The following is a 14713-nucleotide window of genomic DNA, read 5'->3' as shown; positions in this document are numbered from 1 at the left end:
GAATCATCTTGGTTGGAAAGGACATAATCAACCATACTGAAAATACCTTAGAAACAGAATACTGCTTTTTAAAAAATAAATAAATAAAAATAAATAAATAAAAATAAATAAATAATTCCAAAGTAACTCTTACATACCCTATATTGTCTTTCTTATATGTGGGAGCAAGGCAAGGCAAAATTTTATGTTAAAGGGGCATTCAATTATTCCAAGACTGACAAGAATACAGTATCTTAACAGTCTTCCACTGGCATTTTTCCCTTCTCTGACCCATCAGCAGAATCATTACTGCACATTATCTGCAGGATGGTGGCAGGGGAGTACAATGTTAGAAATGAAATGCTATGCCGTGGACAGCAATGAAAGCAGCTTCTTCTTCCTTCGTAAGCAAACAAGATAACACTGTACAATCCAAATGCCACAATAACAGCTTATAGAATGCATCTTGAGGTGTCTTCCAGCCCCGAAAGTCTATATATTGTAAATTCACACGTGTAACTCCAGATTACTGTTCCACTGTGTTTTATAATATAGTATGTAACAATATAGCTGTGTAAGTACTGCTTTTTGACAGTATAGGGAAGTAAAAGAGAAATGAGACATGAGAGAAAAGGCGTAGAAGCAGGAATGGGAGAGAATAACTCAGCTGGCGCTTTAAGCAGCACTGTACCTCTCAATTTATACATCTCTCCATTAGCAGAGTAGACCACCAACATGTGTGGCACTTCATCACTGGGTGATATTATAGCTCCAGCTAAAGACAAGGTTCCTCGTGGCTTCTGGTTTTTGCTTTGTTCATTCACAAAATACTGCAGAATCCCCGTCTCAAAGTCCAGAACAAAGTACCTGTTCAAAGAAATTGCAATCGTATAGTATTACTGTTAAAAAGAGTCTCTCACCGTTTACTCAACGAGCACGGGTTGATCTTAAATCAAAATCATAAACAAACAAGGTTACAGTTGCTTTTGTAATAACTCAATTTTATAAGGTACTGTTATTTTGATCATTAGGTTTGTTTTTTTAAGTGCATGTGTGAGCTATTCTTTTACTCATGTTTCTTTCAGACTAACAGTGAGGTTCACATGCAAGACATAGAAGCAAGGAAAGGAGCTTTTAACTGAAGAGGTTCCACCAAAGAAGCATCAGACTGCTTCTTTTGGGGGTTTTGGCCTCTCCTCTTTTTTTTTTTCCAATTACAACCTTGAAAGACATGCTAGTTCCCCACAACTAGCCTTTTGAAAAGGTGACACTGTTTTTGCAGAGGGATGAGCACAATTAAAGATACCAGAGCATTTTCATCTTTGTGGTAGTATTTCACATACAGATGTTGAGTGTAACTGGCCAAGGGAATTGAACATTCAGTTCCCAATAAGCACTGGGTAGGAAGTATGGACACCCATGTATAAGAAAACAATTAGGAGGAAAGAGAAGTAAAGTCTAAATTCTATTTGGTCATTCTGCTAACAAATTCTAACAAGGAAAAAACATTTTTACTGCTGATCATACATTTAGGATCAGGAAATACTCAGCCTGTGAAAATCCAGTAACCACAAAGATTTAAAAAAAAAAAAAAAGTTTTGACGAACACAAGCCATTCCACAATAAACCAACTGCTGGGACTGCAAGATCACACAAACAAAAATAAACTAATTGCATTGTTCAAGTGCACTAAATGAAAATGAAGATGTTGCAAACTTAGTGTGCCAGTCTCAAGAGTTGGCAACATAAATTTTTGGGGTTTGTTTTTCCAAATAAACCTATCTTTCACAACAGCACAGATCTTAAATTCCATTTCCCTGTGGAAATGGTCTATGTTATTACACAGAACAATTATTTAACACTTTAACTCTTTGCCAAGAGTGGACAGACAGCAACCTCTTGGCTCTCGTGAAGGACCGTTTGCTATGACTTGCAACAGACCAGAGTGAGGATCACACAAATGCAGGTTACCCCCTTAGCTTCTACTAAAGAAACAGCCCTAACAATCTGGTTAATACCACTAACATGGGCATTCGGAACACATACTATTTGCTGCTGTTCCTCTAGATAGGATTAGCATAGGTCATATGAATTTGTGTACGATATTTCAGAAACTGTGATTGTTCAGACCTCTATGGCTTTGTATACTCCAAATTTGCTCAAGTCACTACTTTGTTTTGAAAGTGGCATTTTGTCTTAGCCCTTTTTCAATATCGCCATACGCAGAACACCTCTAACCTTTCCCATGACATATTATTTCCAGGATGGTCTTCACAGACTGTTGAACTTATTGGCGTTCTTGTGTGCTCATCTCTTTATTCAAGATAAATAAGCCTGGACATGATGCAATCAATCATTGCCTAAGATTTATAAAGCTTCAGACATTTTGCTTGGGCAACCTTCCTTTGCCACATTTATGTATAACTCTCTACTGCCACCACTTCCACACCAGAACAAAGATCAAATTCTCTTTGAATTATTACAAATTAACAACCCTGTCCCAAAGAATTTTAAGCTAGTGCATCACTACACCCGCACTTCTGCCCTGAATCCATCTCCCACATCTCCCGTAAGTGCCTCTGCATCCCTTCCCTCACAAAACAATGGAAAGCCTCCCTTCTGCAATCATGAAGCACATCTCTTCACCCTCCCTCTACAGTTTATCTTCACTACAAAAAAAAGGACTAGAAAAATGGCAAGCTGAATGCCAACCACCATAATGTTTTCAATGGTAGCATTAAAAATAATGAGGCTCTATATGGAAAAATGCCAAAATTTCCGAAGATTACCTTATTGACTTGTATTACACCAGCCCATAACCTTCCTGTTTTGTTTGACTTTTAAATGATTTTACAATACTGCTCTCCCACTTACAAAGCATTTTTTCTCATCAGGTTGCTTAGTAGGGGAAGATGATGCACTTAACTGCAGGTAAAAACAGCAGAATTGGAAAACATACAATAAAAAAAGTCAGACTTGCACATTTCATAGTAGATTTTAATTTTGCTCATTCTCAGTTTTCCTTGTCCATTTTAGGAATATCTGTTACATGTTCAGGAGAAAAAAGCAGAGCACTAGACAGAAGTGATGCCATGCCCCTGAGAAAACAATACAGTAGCTTGACCCTAGAGCTAGTGCTTCTCTTCATCAACTGACAAGTTTTCAGCAATCTCTTTGGGTTTAGCAAACAGGCTTTATATGCAGCGATGTCTGTTCTGAGCCTGTGCCATTCTCATTATAATTTCATTGTCCTTTTATTGTTCACGTACAAATCATTTATTTCAGCCTTTGTTATCAGGCCATCTTTTATCGATCGCTACCTTGGAAGGCATCATTGTGGTTACTGCAGTACAGCTCTATAATTAACAAAAGGAGGAACAACAGGAAAAAAAAAAAAAAAAGGCAAGAAAAATCATCTTTCCTTCTTCTACCAAGACCAAATGATTTGGGGAAAAAAGTTCCTCTGAGTCTATTAGAGAAGAATCTATTAAGTTACATAAATACTATGAGCACTTCAACTCAGAAAACTTTTGCATGCTAGACCAGCAAAGCACTCCTAGAATGACAGTAACCTCCATAAAGATGTGCTTTGCATTGCCATAAAGCTACTCCAGGGACTGGTAAAAGTGTATTCTGTAGTCAAACAGCTGGTTTCAGAGAGCAGTAACTGCTGCAAATTCACATACACGGAGACAGCATTGTTCCATATCCTTGTCATCACAGCTACAGCAGTAGGGTGAACTTGACCTTCTAGCCCACCATGGTCTATTTTATGTATAGTCTCAGGAAAACGGATTATCATTGGCCTTGTACCTTCAGTTTTCAGCACTTGTGATGACATCTTAGTTGCCTGTAAAAGCATGCAACATGTTCCCAGTATAACTCAAGCAGCAATCTTAAGAAAGAAAAGAGCAGCCAGTTCTCGCAAGCCATCTCATCGCCCGCTTCAAGTATGCTGCCTTCTTTGTTGTCCTGGATGAATCAGTTTCTACGTCTGCCAGCTTTGAAAGTTGTAAGAGAAAAGAGAATTATCTACAGAAACGTACGTCCCAAATGCCCAACAAAAACTGGTCGTGTCAACAAAATAGCTTTCCTGTGACTTTGGAGAGCTCAGGAACTTTTCACAGTCATCCTCACTGTGACACCGTTCATATCACACAGAATCAAGCATCTGCTTTTCAAGAGTTACAGTTTGATGCACAACTCCCCTCCTCACCTTTCACACAGTGGTACCACAGAAAAAGATAGACAGGAGTAAACTGCACAAAAAACTATAATCTCACAAGAGAAGCACGGGGATAATGCACTTTGAAAACGGCTAAAAGGACAGTAAAAGGAATAAGGAATTAGATGTCAAATTAAGCAGTGCAAGACTTCATACAAAGGAGGCGGGGGGGAGGAAGAGAGAGAAGAAACAGAAGCAGATTTCAAAAACATTTTCTTGTATCACAGACCAAGTGATGACCTAGTTCAGACCATCACAAAAACGCAGAAGAAACAGAGAAGAGATTCTTTCATTAACTGAGGATGGAAAAGTATTACACAAATAAAGCAGAACAGAAGTGCGAGAATGGTACACGTCCCATCCTAGAAGCCCCCTGTAACTGTATCAAAAGGACAAGGATATCTTTTAACTGTTAACTTTTAACAGAAGTCATCTGTTCTGCACACCAGGGAAATAACAGCACTAACCTCTCTAGAACTGATTAATCTTGCCACCTCTTCCAGTATTTCTCTACTGACCTTCCTCACACAGTGCACATTTACCCATGATGTCATGTTTCTGTAATTAATTTACAGATTAACATCGATGTAAACTAACATACTCTTTACAGAACAGTCAGGTAGGAGGTAGCAGAGTCAAGTTATGTCATACTAGACGTACAATTACTGCTATACAGAAACGATGAAATAACTGTTACTGACAGACACTTCCAAAAGACAGCTAAATTTTTCTGTTATTCCAAAATTGGACAAAATCATCATTTGTTTTTTTTTAATTAATGTTCATTAAAAGAGTCCATCTAATTGTAAGCTAGAAAATTTATCACTTAAACACATTTTAAGCAGTTTTAACTGCTTAAGCACTGTTCAAAGTAAACACGTAAAATTACGGGCAAGAAAAAGCAGGTGATTTCACAAAAGAAAAGTCTTGGCCAATGGATTTCTCACTTTAATCTCAAATCCGTTCAGAGACTACAGCCTTCCTGCTCCTCTGGACCAGCCTCCCTCGAGCTCCTGGGATTCACCAGGATACTCCCCCTCTGCCATTCCAACCAAATGCAGATGCATTACCAACTGATATCAATTACAAGATAAAACATTCAGCCACACTCAGTGAACTAGAATTTTATTGCTGTTCTATCAAGTTAAAAAAAAACAAAAACACAACACAGTCTGATGCTACCAGCATTTTTTTAAGTTACTCATGAGTTTGTCAATATGGCCTGATGACGCTTTATTTCTATTTTACTTCCCATATTTCGAAATCAGCGCACTCTCAGAATAAATCCTAAGTCTTATCAATTCTGTAGCTATCTGTCTTAATTAAACACTCATCATGTTTGATTCCCATCCGCTTTACCCGTTCACTTTGACAGTCATTAAACAAAAAAAAGTCAAATAGAACAAGTATGACATTAGGAACTGTAACTGTTGCCTCTGAATTCTTGGAGGGGAAGAGAGAGACTCAAACACTGTACCAATAAACTATTTTAACTGGATTTTGCATTCACTGATATGAGCATTTATATGGTAATAATAATATATAACATTATAATGTATTATTAGTTCCTCATTCAAGAAGAATTTAAGAAAAAGCAATGACTATGGTTTAAAAAATTATAAAATGCTGGTAGTATAGTAGGAGATGAAAATGGTCTACCACCAGAGCCTGTAACAGAGAACAGCAGCTATACAGGTCTTCCATGAAAAAATTTGACACTTCCAACACTATCTCAGTTTGAGGCAATAAAAATAATTCAAAAAAAGTTTTAAAAACACCCAAAAATATCAGAAGCATGTAATATGAACATTTCCCATGTAATTTACTCACCTCACTGGATTTAAAAATTTTTATTTTCCCATTTCCAGTCAAATTAAGCATTTCCATATTCTCCAGTAGAAATGCATACTTTAAAAAAAAAAAACTTTAAAGAATCAAAACATTTCTAGGCATTTCAACATTAAATTGCACATCCATAACACAGCGCACTGCTCACTCCTCAGGCTGTCACTGGGATGCAAGTTTGTAATGTGCACCCAAAGGTATGTTCCTAGCAGAACACCTCTTAAAATGACTTCCTTCTTTTCTCCCCTTCTTCTGAACCCATCTCAGAAACTAACCATCGGAAAATAAGTTTTCACTATTCTGTAATCCCAAGAAGTTTTCAAGGTAGCACTGCCAAATCTTTCTGTTGTGTAATACATTCCTAGTGATTTTAGTTCTCCCCACACCCTTCTTCCCCAGTTCAGGCAGCTTTCTGGACCAGCTTTTGTACAACTTCTAGTGTGAATTCATAACGTGATAGAGGTTTTTTTTATATAAAGACTTCTGCAACTGGACAACTGCAATCCCAGTAAAATCTTCAATTATGGACTCAATCTGCTAAAAAAACTCACCTCTCTTGGAAAGCAGAATTGTATTAATTACTTCCTTGGGTTCACAAACTAGCCTACACAGGAATCTATGCTTCATAGTTGGACCATGTCTAATCCCAGAGCTCATCTGTTTAAAATTGGTATGGATGCCCAAATACTGCACAGTAGCATGGGCAAATCCTTTTACTAAAGACAAAATCTTCCACAATCTCCAAACAATAAAATGGTTTTCACTATATGATGACCTAACACAGCAACTACTTCTGAATGCAGAGGCATGCTGGGTTTCTACAGCAGGCTAGCCTTGGTTTCAGCTTTTTGGAGATTTTTTTTCCCCAGTTACTTCCTCAATGATGGACAGGAGAGTTCTTCTCTCTAAGCAACACTTCAGCTCTTCTACAGACACCTTTTCTCCTACACCAGTCTCACAATACGTACTTTATGATCTACTTTTTATTTTGCTTTAACCACAAAAATGCAAATTGTTCACATAAAATACGTTGATTTGAAACAGCACAAAGTCTTCACCCTGATTTAAAACCTTGATAGGCAACGTCACCTCTCCTATCACATTAGAAAAGTAACAATTCATGTATTTCCCCTTCTCAGACCGCTGAATTTAGTGTTCCAGACAATGTGACAAATACTATGCTCCACTACTACACATCTCAGCATCAAATTAGCTCAAGAACAGAAGCAGCTCACCAACAGAAGAATTTCACTACCTTCTCCTTCTACCACTTTCTTCTCAGCATTTCTGAGTTTCCAAACACATTTTCCTTTCACTCCATTCCAATCTTCCTCCAGACACTGCCAGGACGTGTTCTTCAGTGATTCCATAATCCTCAAAAAGAGGACATTTTCAAGAATAAGGAATCAAACTATTCTATAATTCTCTTCCTTTTTTTTTTTAATGTAGTTAAAAAAACTAGATAAGAATTATAGGATAGAAAGTAAACGACTGCATCAAAGAAAAGCAAAGTTTATGGTTCCAGTAACTGAATGAGATGTCACATAGAAATATGTCATTTTTAGGAAACTGTATCTTATTAGGCCATCTGGGAGATGACATTTATGCAACTGCTTAATTCTTTTTTTCCCTTTTACCTTGAGCCATAAGATTAATGGAATTATTCATGCCAATAAAGATAAAGCATGGCATATACATTTGACAGTCAAGGACTTTATTATTAAAAATCGTCTCTAAAGTTGTCATTTAAAGACAGGTGGCTGGGAGAACATGCTTACACTTCAGTGACTGTTTTAATATCCTTTATTCATTGAGGTCCCCAATTTATCATTTTCTAAAATAAGAAAACATAAGAATCACAGTATTCATGAAAAGCTCTACTGACTTTGAGCATCTCTAAATGAAAACTGGATTTTTAAAACAGTAATTTTTCTGCATTATTATAACTGCATATCAGTCAAACTCTATTTGCTGGATACTTTTAGAAGTGTTCCACATCTAAAATGTAGATGAGAAATAGAGGAAGTATTATCCACAGCTAATAGATGGACTGCTTGTTTCTGACCATCTTGCCCTTCACGACTAACATCCACAGAACTCTCACACAAATAAAATCTTAAGAGAAATCTCCTTCCCTGTTTTGTCAGGTCCCAGTCAATCTTTAAGGTTACAAGCAAGTGTGCTTTATGAACCAAAACATCACTTCTTTCTCAGCATCTGCAGAAGACACTATTGCTACTGACCAGCCCACCAGTTCATCAGCTTCTGCTTGCCATGCCAATTACTTCCAACGGTCTGAAATTCTATACATTCAGCAATAGACATGCTGCCCAAATTTTATTTAAGTAAAGAGACTACAGTAAGGATAAACATTAACATTAGTTTTCTAACTTCAAATATAGTTGCTTAGGGGTTGCTTTTTAGGACTGAGGGAGGAAAATGGGCTTAAAAATAATATATCCATTTTTACCTATCAGGCTTAGAATTCACACAGGTTTGTGGCAAAGTACATTCATCACACTAATCTATGCTTTAGCACAACATGGCCACATCGAGGGGTGACAATGGCAATTTAGAGGCAAACACATAAACAAAAGGTACACAGGCGAGGCTGATACCATAAACAGTTCTTACTGCTCACAGCCCACCAAACTGGCTGGCTGCCCAGTGCTACTTTGTGTCATTTAGTAGTCCTTGCCACCTTCCTTTTTATTTGCTCTAAATTCACTACTATTAATAATTAAGCAGACTCCAAGTTCTGTATTGCAGAGCAGAGAGAAAAGGCAAGCAGTGACATAATCGGGGGAACAAATGGGCCGGTGCAATCTTAATTCTGGCAGTGTTCTTATCCACCTTGATTCAGGTCACAGATTAAAACCAGAGCTTCCAGATAGGAAAATATATTTTCCTTCATAAGAAAAACAACCAAGATCTAAACCAAAACAAGAACACAGTACCTCCATGTCACTTCTAATAATCTGTGTGTAATGAAAGCACATTAAGCTTTAGAAAGACACACTTCAAAGCAATTCTAAAGCAAGATACAGGAAAAGTACAAGAGAAAACTAAACACACCAACTCCATTCTGCATCTGAGGGGAAGGCAGCGCTCTGTATGACACAAGACTCTGCTGCTAAATTGGTTCTCATTGAAGCCAGGTCCATAGGATAGTCATTTGCAGTCATCTGGGCACCAAAATGAAGGAGCTGTCTGGCTTATCCTCTCTCAATCCCATCTTTCAACCTTATCCAGGAGCAAGACTTTCCTCCTTTGAGAAAGTAAAATTACAGAGACCTACTCTGGAGCCTGTATTGACAACTGCATCTCTGCTGCAAGTCTTTATGCACTATTGGTCTGTCCCAACTAGCAAAAAAAAAAAACAACCACCCATCAATAAACAAGGCACCTATCAGAAATCAAGCTCTTCATTTTCTTCTGTTTTCCCAAAATCTAGCTAAAGTGGGTGTCTCCGCTCAGCCCGCACCCAGGGCTAAAAAACAGCCAGTTGTTCTATCACCCAATGTCCCCTCCCCCAACCGAGAAAGGGAATTGGGAAAAGGAGGGAGACTCGTGGGTTGAAATTTAAACAGATTTAATAAAATATGAAAATAAATATCAATAATAATACAAAAGACACAAAATTATACTTAGCTACAGAGCACTGGCAAGTCCCTCCAGGAATCGTAACCGTTGAGAAGAAGGAGAAAGAGAGAGAGTAGAACAGAGCAAAGAGCCCCCCATCCCCAGCAGCCTTCCCATTTATAGTGACCCTGACGTTCATGTTACAGAATACACCTGTGGGCCAGCCTGGGGCAGCTGCCCTGGCTTTCACTGCTAATGGCCTTGATCACCATCCCACGGCTGGCCACAAACTGAAACAAAATGTAACAGAAAAGTGATTCTATAACTTTATCCCCACAAAACCAGGACAGTAGGTTTTACATTAAGAAGTTTAGACTTCACCTAGTCATCCAAAGACGAAGCAAAGGAGTAAAATGCACATACTTTGCTTAGTCAAGGAATATTCTAGTTGGAAAGTACCTTAAGTCTATCCAGAGAAACAACTGTTAGGAGGACCTATAAGCAAACTAGGTGAGAAGTAGCAAGTAAATGAGAAAAACTGACTCATTTGCCTTCATTACCATAACAAATTACCTACAAAAAAATAACTAAACATGGAGGGGGATAAGTAAAAATTGGAAAAAAATTTGAGTTTCTTTCCCAAAATAAAAAATATATATAAAATGAGACATTCAATTACATCTAGCTTATGAAAGCAGCTTTTCCATATGAATATTTGTAATTCTCTCTACTCACATTAGCAGTTGTCAAAACTGCTGCTGAGCAAACAGCTGCATCACCACAAAGTTCTAAATGTCTCCCAGAACAATGCCAACCATGCCAGGAATCTTATTGCCTATTCTTTTCTCTAACAAAAAACCACTCCAAAATTGTAAGCAATACAGAAATATTTGACCTTCCATAAAAACATGTCACTTTTTTTGCTTGACACTTTCTGCAACGAGTTCCATAAGATTTGACAGGTTTGGCAAGCACACTTCACATCAAGAATTGCCTGGTGCCTAGCATCAACCTACCTTCCACAAAGTACTTACAAAACACAGTATGAAACAAACAGTTTAGAAGATGGCCTAACATAACAAAAATACAACTCTCCAACAAGCCAAATAACAGATTCAGGAAGCCTGAAATGCTGAACCAACGGCTCTACCACATACATTAAACACACTAAGACTGGCCTTCTTAAAATATAAGCATCCCACAGACCTATTTGAAGGAAAGTAATCAAAAAGAAGGCAGCACTGAATGCAGCCACTGTGAACACAGCTGCTCAGACGACTGATGAGTCCAACAGTGACTGACATTACTGTATATTATTCTTTCAGCAGTCTCTAGGGACATGCACACACACAGAGAACACATTTCCAGGAAGGTCATATATGAAGAGAGATCAATAATGAAGTGCGATTTCACCAAGGGCAGTATTTTGCAGAGATTTCTGTCTGCTACTTGCCATATTCTGCAGGAGACTTTACTGACTAAGATGTCACCTTAGCTTAGTCTTTCTGGTACTTGCCATTACAACAACCATAAATGAACCAAATATATCCATTTGACAGCCTGGTTCTCATGCAACATAATGACAGAGTAGCAAATTCAGCCACCTAATACAATGCCCCCACAACACACACTCACGGGGAGACTGGAATTGCTGGTTTTGTATCAGCACTACCATGCAACAGCGTTTAAAGAAAACCACATCCCATTGAATTTGTGAGTCAGACAGGTCTAAATCACAATTTTATCTCTAAATACTATCATCCATAATCCAAATTCTCTGCAATTTGCAGCTACTAAATTTTGGCAATCCCAAACATACCCTTGAAAGGAGCTGCTCAAAAAAACCCATCTATTCAATTGAAACACCCCCACATCCCTCTCCTTCACCTCTGGCAACTAGAGCCTGCCCTCTGAACTACATTAAGTGAGACAGATACTATTACTAGGACAAAAAACGTAGGAAGGAAGCAGTAAACATACACACTCTCCCCCGTGCCTACTACACAGTATCTCCCACTGGCCCCACCCTAACTTTCATATCACTTCCCTCTTATGGTGTATCAGTGATGAATCAAACCTTTATTTGCAGAGGTAAAGCTGGTTTATGTTTCTCTAACTTGTGCCTCTCAACTCTTCCTCTCTCTTCTCCAACAACTTCTGTTCCTCACTGGTAAGAATTAACCCTAGCTCAGCCCAGCACTACTGTTATTGGACATGATGTCCTGTCTAGGGAAGGCACCTTCATACAACAAACATCTGCACATTTTTAGAGCCCTCTTTTGCTGCCAAGAATTACAGACTGTATACAGAAAAGCACTCAGCTGTGAGACAACCAATATGACCCTGCGTTTTTATGCCAGACCTGATGTTAGTTAGGATTTCACTTGGAGATAAAATACTTTCAGGGACTGAAATATTAATGAAACAAATAACAAAGGCACAGAGAGTGACCCTGAAAAACAGCACGAATGCTGAAGCTGAGGAAGAGACAATTGCTGGATGACAAGCCACGGTATGGCCCAAACACCTCCAGGTGGGAATATCAGGTAAACTATTCAGGTAATCACACCACAAAACAGACTGCAAGCAGAAGTAGCTCAAATTACAAGACTACTCTAGCTTCAATTAGAGTAGCTGTAGAGCAGTTCAGCTACTTTAAGTGCTGCTTTTTGCTCAATTTAACAATAAGAGAACAGAAATTAGGAATATCATTCAAGTCATATCTTGAGCCAATTACACAGACAAAAGGAGTCTGTTGTCTCAGCCCAAAGTATCTGGGCTGCATGTCTCCAAGTTAAAAGCCAGGGAAATTATCTATGTAGGGGAATCCTAACGAATCTGTTCCTCACAGGTGAGTATGGTCCCATGAGTAACAGTGACAGCCTGTCACTTAACATGTACAGTGCAGTGGTAGATCAGGAAACTTCAGGGAGCTGACCTGCATATAAATAAAAAGGAGTAAATGTCAATGCAAGCAAATTGGTCGCTGAAGTTCTTTCCAATTCATTTTTACTACTTAATGGAAATGAAGGTTGCTTTAAGACAGACTGTAAAAACCCCAAAGTCAAAGGTGCCTTAAGTCATGCAGCTAATTATAAATTCTATGCTATAAAATCTGCACTATTTTGTATATAGTAATTATTGAACAAAATACCTATATCACAGAACTGTCTTCACTGTTACTTAGCTCTTCCCTCATTTTTAATTATTAAACATGAAATATAAAAGGTTAGATAGGATTCATAAACTCTCTTAATAAAAAGATGTCACCAACCTAAAAGTTTTCAATAGAAAGGTGTTGCTGAAAATTAATTAGAGCACTCACACATGTCATGGTTTCTGGAGACAGAACCTCAGTTTTACTATGACCACTCTGCTGCCAACAAGCGAGGGAAAATTTATAGAGAAAATGGAGGGATGAAGGAACAGACAAGCAGAACAGCCTGGCAACAGGATGTGCCAAAAGGTTTTCAGTAAATTTACCTAAAACTAAGTAAACAGAAATCTGAAGAATCATTTGACACTACAGCCAAAAATAAAGCACTCTACCAGCTAGACTTCCAGCCACCATCCAGAGCAAAATACTCTCCTGCACTGGACTACATGTACTATAGGCTAATCATTAGGTTAGTGAAAATTGGGGGTTTTTCCTACTTCTCACCAAAAATAGTTTGTCAACATCTTTGACATGTTTGAACATATCCTTAAAGAATAGTTGGTTACTTCTTCCAAGGTTTATTAGGTGACCGATAGAAAAGCCAACATCAGCTACAAAGAGCATTACACTTTCTCCTGAGAGCTGCATCGTTTCAATAGACTAAGCAAGCACACAGTGGAAGCAGCAAAGATGCAACTAGAGTACTTTGAAGCTGGAGTACTTAACAAGAAAGATATCAACACCAAATATATTCTTAGTTTAAGATTTTTTTCGTCTTTTTTGGCCAGGTTAATTTTCTGTCATTTTAGTAAGCTGAATTCCATTACCCTGCAATCAATAGGACATCAGAGGCATGGCGAAGTAAGAGGGAATGAGGAGCAATGAGGAGCATGCAAGGAGGTTGCCCCCCTTTTGTTGACATGCTCTAAATTCAGTTCAAGAAACCTCATTAAATCATACTCTCTGAGGGCTATTTTAATGATATAGTGTTTTATTGTATTTATCAGCAGGGATAAAACTGTAGACAATAATCCTGATGCTTCTCTTATTCTCATTTGGTCTTTTCTATTTCCAACACTACTGAGTATTGTAAGTGCTGGTATATGGTCTGAGGTTTGGGGTTTTTTTATCAATTACAGAAGAATAACTATAGTACTATTTTTTCTCATTCATTTCTCTCTTATACCATATTCTTGACTTCTGTCTTACCCCCTGCTAATATAAAAACCTATGTATATGGAAAAAGTGAACTTACAAGTGACAATGCAAATCTACTACATGCTGTATGTTCAACATCCTCAGGCGTGCTGTGTACAGATCTAGTTATATCACTCCTGCCATGCTTACAGGTGACCAGTGGGCAGAAAAGGCATCCTCTTTGTTCCTTCGTGACATATGAGAGACACCTAGGATGCTCTCCTCCTGTCATACCAGCCTAGAGATACTAGTTCCAGGTTTCCCTAGTCTTCCTGGAAGAGTAATGTGCCAGAAACACTACCACAAGATAATAAATAAATGAAAATAAACAAAGATTCATTCATGCAGAGCAAGCAGGGAAATATTCAAAGGTACACAGGAAGCTAAAGGAGTCCATAAAGGCATTCCATCTTCTGTGCATGCCTTCTCAGAACATCATTTTGCATTCCAAATCTTGAAAAACTTCAGATAGGCACCATTTAAAAATATTAGAAGTCACATTTATTACTGAATACCTGCACGCTCCAAATCACAAGTGCCGCTAATGAATGCTGTGGCAGGAAAAGCTGTTATGCCTTCTCGTTGTCTGCTCACCTCCACTTCATTGACAGATATCATCACCCCTGCAAAGCAGCAACCAACCAACCCTACCAAAGTCCTGTGCTCAGTGATGGACTGATGGCAGATGATAAGTGTATCACTATGCCACATTATGAACAACAGCAGAT

General features: G+C 38.2%; 1 protein-coding gene across 1 annotated transcript in view; it reads right to left on the bottom strand.

Annotated features, from left to right (window-relative positions):
• Nucleotides 1-14713, bottom strand: part of OSBPL10 (oxysterol binding protein like 10) — a 124590-nt gene that overhangs the window by 88326 nt on the left and 21551 nt on the right. The window contains exon 2 of the mRNA XM_068405158.1: nucleotides 671-846. Coding sequence (XP_068261259.1) covers nucleotides 671-846 — 176 coding nt within the window. The remainder of the gene's footprint in view (nucleotides 1-670; nucleotides 847-14713) is intronic.

This window comes from Nyctibius grandis, chromosome 7 (genome assembly GCF_013368605.1).
Source record: "Nyctibius grandis isolate bNycGra1 chromosome 7, bNycGra1.pri, whole genome shotgun sequence".
Lineage (NCBI taxonomy): Eukaryota > Metazoa > Chordata > Aves > Nyctibiiformes > Nyctibiidae > Nyctibius > Nyctibius grandis.
This window is presented reverse-complemented; position numbering and strand designations above follow the sequence as displayed.